We start from the raw sequence: 5,000 nt of genomic DNA, 5'->3' as shown, positions 1-5,000 counted from the left end.
GAAATTTTGAATTTTTGTCAGAGTGGTTACCCTATGCGAATATATGTTAGGTTATTGACCAAGGCGAAGTGTCCATTTCAGCTTAACTTTTTCCACAGTTTAAAATTGTAGGTTTTTATAAGATTTTAGGCAAGAGTGTGTGTGTATGTCTTATGTCTGTCTGCTTGTCTTATCCTCTTACCTGTCTGTCACCCTGTCCAATCTTATGGGTGTAGGGGTGTCTTGTATTTTAGTGACTTTTGATTATTGTTGGGTGGAACTTCAAAAAGAATCTATCATTTGTATTATTACTTAAGAGTATACATTATAAATGATACCACCACCATCATTACCCCTCCTCTCTCTCTCTCTCTCTCTCTCTCTCTCTCTCTCTCTCTCTCTCTCTCTCTCTCTCTCCGTCACTCTCTCTCTCTCTCTCACTCTCTCTCTCTCTCTCTCTCTCTCTCTCTCTCTCTCTCTCTCTCTCTCTCTATCAGTATTGTAATCTGCATGTTATGTTGTGCTCCGGCCTTCCTAGTAGGCGAACGGTATGTTATATGTCCGTCTGTCGGTTATGTCCTAATGTTGTATATATATGTCTTGTATACTTGCCATTTACATATTTATTACACATGTTGAAGGATGCATGATGATACATTGTAGACGAATGCATGTTATTGATTAAAAGCCCCACAATAATGTGCTTGGCAAATACAAAAACAACAAAAACACACACAAAAAAGTTAAAAAATTGCAATCAAAATAGGGAGAAAAAAAAAAACTAGAAAGAAAGAGAGAAACACACAGACTTTCAACCTATTTAGCTAATCGGGACCGTTTCAATGTTGATACCTTTCCCAGAAAGGAAAACAGACAGAACAAGAACAAATTCAATCGCAATCAAAGTAGGAAAAAATATATACCTACTTCGTAAATTGCGTCCGGGAGATTTCATTTTCATGCAGCCAAAAACAAACTCAACTTCAAATACCCACAAACACATTAATCGAAAGGTAAGGTAGGAACTTCGTCAACAGATCCCTTTGCTTATTCGACTTCACGCTGCAACTGTGACTGGATCGAGTAAACCAAGACTGCTGCGCTTAGTTTCGGCGAAGGCTATTCTCGCTCCGATTTAAAGGGATACTACCAAAGAACAAGTCGCGTAAGGCGAAAATACAATATTTAGTCAAGTAGCTGCCATTTTTCAGCAAGACCGTATACTCGTAGCATCGTCAGTCCACCGCTCATGGCAAAGGCAGTGAAATTGACAAGAAGAGCGGGGTAGTAGTTGCGCTAAGAAGGATAGCACGCTTTTCTGTACCTCTCTTTGTTTTAACTTTCTGAGCGTGTTTTTAATCCAAACATATCATATCTATATGTTTTTGGAATCAGGAACCGACAAGGAATAAGATGAAAGTGTTTTTAAATTGATTTGGACAATTTAATTTTGATAATAATTTTTATATATTTAATTTTCAGAGCTTGTTTTTAATCCGAATATAACATATTTATATGTTTTTGGAATCAGCAAATGATGGAGAATAAGATAAACGTAAATTTGGATCGTTTTATAAATTTTTATTTTTTTTTTACAATTTTCAGATTTTTAATGACCAAAGTCATTAATTAATTTTTAAGCCACCAAGCTGAAATGCAATACCGAACCCCGGGCTTCGTCGAAGATTACTTGACCAAAATTTCAACCAATTTGGTTGAAAAATGAGGGCGTGACAGTGCCGCCTCAACTTTCACGAAAAGCCGGATATGACGTCATCAAAGACATTTATCAAAAAAATGAAAAAAACGTATGGGGATTTCATACCCAGGAACTCTCATGTCAAATTTCATAAAGATCTGTCCAGTAGTTTAGTCTTAATCGCTCTACACACACACACACGCACACACGCACACACACACACACGCACATACACCACGACCCTCGTTTCGATTCCCCCTCGATGTTAAAATATTTAGTCAAAACTTGACTAAATATAAAAAGTCCATCAGATTGCTTCCAAATTTATACCAGAAGATTATGCTTTTCGAATAATGCTACCGCGCAGGAGGACAGCCTTCTTTTTTGGACAAGCAAGAGTTTTTACAGATCAATTCAGTGCCGTACACAGACGGGCGCAGTGGCGTGGTGGTAAGACGTCGGCCTCCTAATCGACAGGTCGTGAGTTCGAATCCCGGTCGTTGCCGCCTGGTGGGTTAAGAGTGGAGATGTTTCCGATCTCACAGGTCAACTTATGTGCTAGTGACTTAACCCCGTTCGTGTGTACACGCAAGCACAAGACCAGGTGTGCACGGAAAAGATCCTGTAATCCATGTCGGTTATGGAAACACGAAAATACCCAGCATGCCTACTCAACGAAAGCGGAGTGAAGCTGACTATGCTCTCAGAGTATAGTTTGGGGAACCCAATCGAGACGAGGGTCGTGGTGTATGTGTGTGTGTCTGTCTGTCTGTGTGTAGAGCGATTCAGACCAAACTACTGGACCGATCTTTATGAAATTTGACATGAGAGTTCCTGGGAATGATATCCCCGGATGTATTTTTCATTTTTTCGATAAATACTTTTGATGACGTCATATCCGGCTTTTTGTAAAAGTTGAGGCGGCACTGTCACACCCTCATTTTTCAATCAAATTGATTGACATTTTTGTAAAGCAATCTTCGACAAAGGCCGGACTTCGGTATTGCATTTCAGCTTGGTGTCTTAAAAATTAATTAATGACTTTGGTCATTAAAAATCTGAAAATTGTAATAACTTTTTTTTGTTTACATATAAAACGATCCAAATTTACGTTCATCTTATTCTACATCATTTCTTGATTCTAAAAACATATAAATATGTTATATTTGGATTAAAAACAAGCTCTGAAAATTAAAAATATAAAAATTATGATCAAAATTAAATTTCCGAAATCGATTTAAAAACAATTTCATCTTATTCCTTGTCGGTTCTTGATTCCAAAAATATATACATATGATATGTTTGGATTAAAAACACGCTCAGAAAGTTAAAACGTCTGTCATATGAGCGTTGATGCGTTGAGCTGTCGTTATGCGCCATACATGGCCCAGCTCATCCGGCTTCAGTGTGTTTTTATATCGGAGTGATCCTTCTCCTAGACTGGTGGCTTTACAGGGCTGTCGAGTCCAGTCTACCCGGCTATTTGGCCATAGCTGGCTGGTTTGTTTATCTGAGGTGACCTTCCCCAGGGCTAGAACTTAAAATGCGGCTCTTGTTCGCATGATGCTCCCGTCATTGGACACCTGGGGTATTTCTTGAGTGTAACAGTGCCACCTGTTACCCCGCCCCATCCTGTTGGAAGCACCGCCAGTTGGTCCGCGACTGCTTATTCGTCCTGGCAAGCCTGGCTTATTTCGCAGCTAACCTCCATATCTGGAGGCCATCACACTATCCGCCACCTGTGAACGCGCCTGGTTGGGGGTGGTCGCCCCTACTGTCCCAAAGTTAAAACGAAGAGAGGTACAGAAAAGCGTGCTATGCAGCACAGCGAAACCACTACCGCGCTGAACAGGCTCGTCAGTTTCACTCCGTTTTGCACAAGCGGCGGACTACGGTCATTGTGAAAAAATGCAGTGCGTTCAGTTTCATTCTGTGAGTTCCACAGCTTGACTAAATGTAGTAATTTCGCCTTACGCGACTTGTTATGAGTTGCATTTGAAACTCCAAAATGCCCGTCAATTTAAAGGCACACACAGCCTCCTGTAAACCATCCGTTTCTGATCATAGACAATGTCAAGCTTTTACACACAGTACAAACACTCTGCCGTTTAAACACTCACCGCTTGAGAACATCGTAGGTGCCCTCCGTAAAAAGCGAGCATTTTTCAAAGAATTTAATTTTGCGTGGCCAGCCAGATTGTCTAGTACCACAATCGGACGCCTCGTTTTGACGCTAGAACTAACTTTTAAAATCTAAATAATAAATTGACAACTTGAAACAAACATTCTTAAATCATAAAAGGTTTTTTTTCTCATCAAGACAAGATCAGTACAACTCGAGGTTTTGAAAGTTTTACAAAAGGGAGCCCGAAAGCAAGTCACACAATGATCGTGTTTCATCAAGCAGACGAAGTTTGTGCATATCGCTTTCGTCTTTGAAGCTAACCGTCGCCGTTAAAATTAAGATCGTGTGACTCGGAGTCGTTTGTTGCATTTTAAACCCCTATCACACTAGGGCTGCGTCCTTACAGAGTTGGCACGGCGTTGTAAATTTCTCAGAGCGCCGTGGGATCGCAGGAAAATTCTGCGATTGACTGCGCTCTCACGGAGTGCTCACGGCGTGCTAGGAGTTGTCACTGCGCGTCCACGGCGTATCGATTAAAGGCACAGTAAGCCTCCCGTAAACCATCACAGATACGGTCAGGCTTTTACACACAGTACAAACACCCTTTCATTTAAACACTCACCGATTGAGAACATCCTAGGTGCCCTCCGTAAAGAACGAACAATTTTCAAAGAATTTATTTTTGCGTGGTTTATCTTACCCCTGAGCCATCGTGAACCCGTGTGATCCAGTTTCCCTTTTTCACAATGTAGTCGTCAGTTAGTAATTTGAATGCGACTCGATGTGAGCTTATCTACAATAGCACACACAGCCTCCTGTAAACCATCCGTTTCTGATCATAGACAATGTCAAGCTTTTACACACAGTACAAACACTCTGCCGTTTAAACACTCACCGCTTGAGAACATCGTAGGTGCCCTCCGTAAAAAGCGAGCATTTTTCAAAGAATTTAATTTTGCGTGGCCAGCCAGATTGTCTAGTACCACAATCGGACGCCTCGTTTTGACGCTAGAACTAACTTTTAAAATCTAAATAATAAATTGACAACTTGAAACAAACATTCTTAAATCATAAAAGGTTTTTTTTCTCATCAAGACAAGATCAGTACAACTCGAGGTTTTGAAAGTTTTACAAAAGGGAGCCCGAAAGCAAGTCACACAATGATCGTGTTTCATCAAGCAGACGAAGTTTGTGCAT

General features: G+C 40.5%; 1 protein-coding gene across 1 annotated transcript in view; it reads right to left on the bottom strand.

Annotated features, from left to right (window-relative positions):
* The window catches only part of LOC138973613 (galactoside alpha-(1,2)-fucosyltransferase 2-like), a 21,959-nt gene extending 20,910 nt beyond the window's left edge, over positions 1 to 1,049 (bottom strand). Inside the window, exon 1 of the mRNA XM_070346331.1 lies at positions 907 to 1,049. Within this exon, the coding sequence (XP_070202432.1) occupies positions 907 to 982 (76 nt within the window). The 5' untranslated portion in view covers positions 983 to 1,049. The remainder of the gene's footprint in view (positions 1 to 906) is intronic.
* Between the last annotated feature and the right edge of the window lie 3,951 nt (positions 1,050 to 5,000).

This window comes from Littorina saxatilis, linkage group LG8 (assembly GCF_037325665.1).
Source record: "Littorina saxatilis isolate snail1 linkage group LG8, US_GU_Lsax_2.0, whole genome shotgun sequence".
Classification (NCBI taxonomy): Eukaryota; Metazoa; Mollusca; class Gastropoda; order Littorinimorpha; family Littorinidae; genus Littorina; species Littorina saxatilis.
Note: the sequence above shows the minus strand (reverse complement) of the source record. Positions and strands in the feature narration are given on the sequence as shown.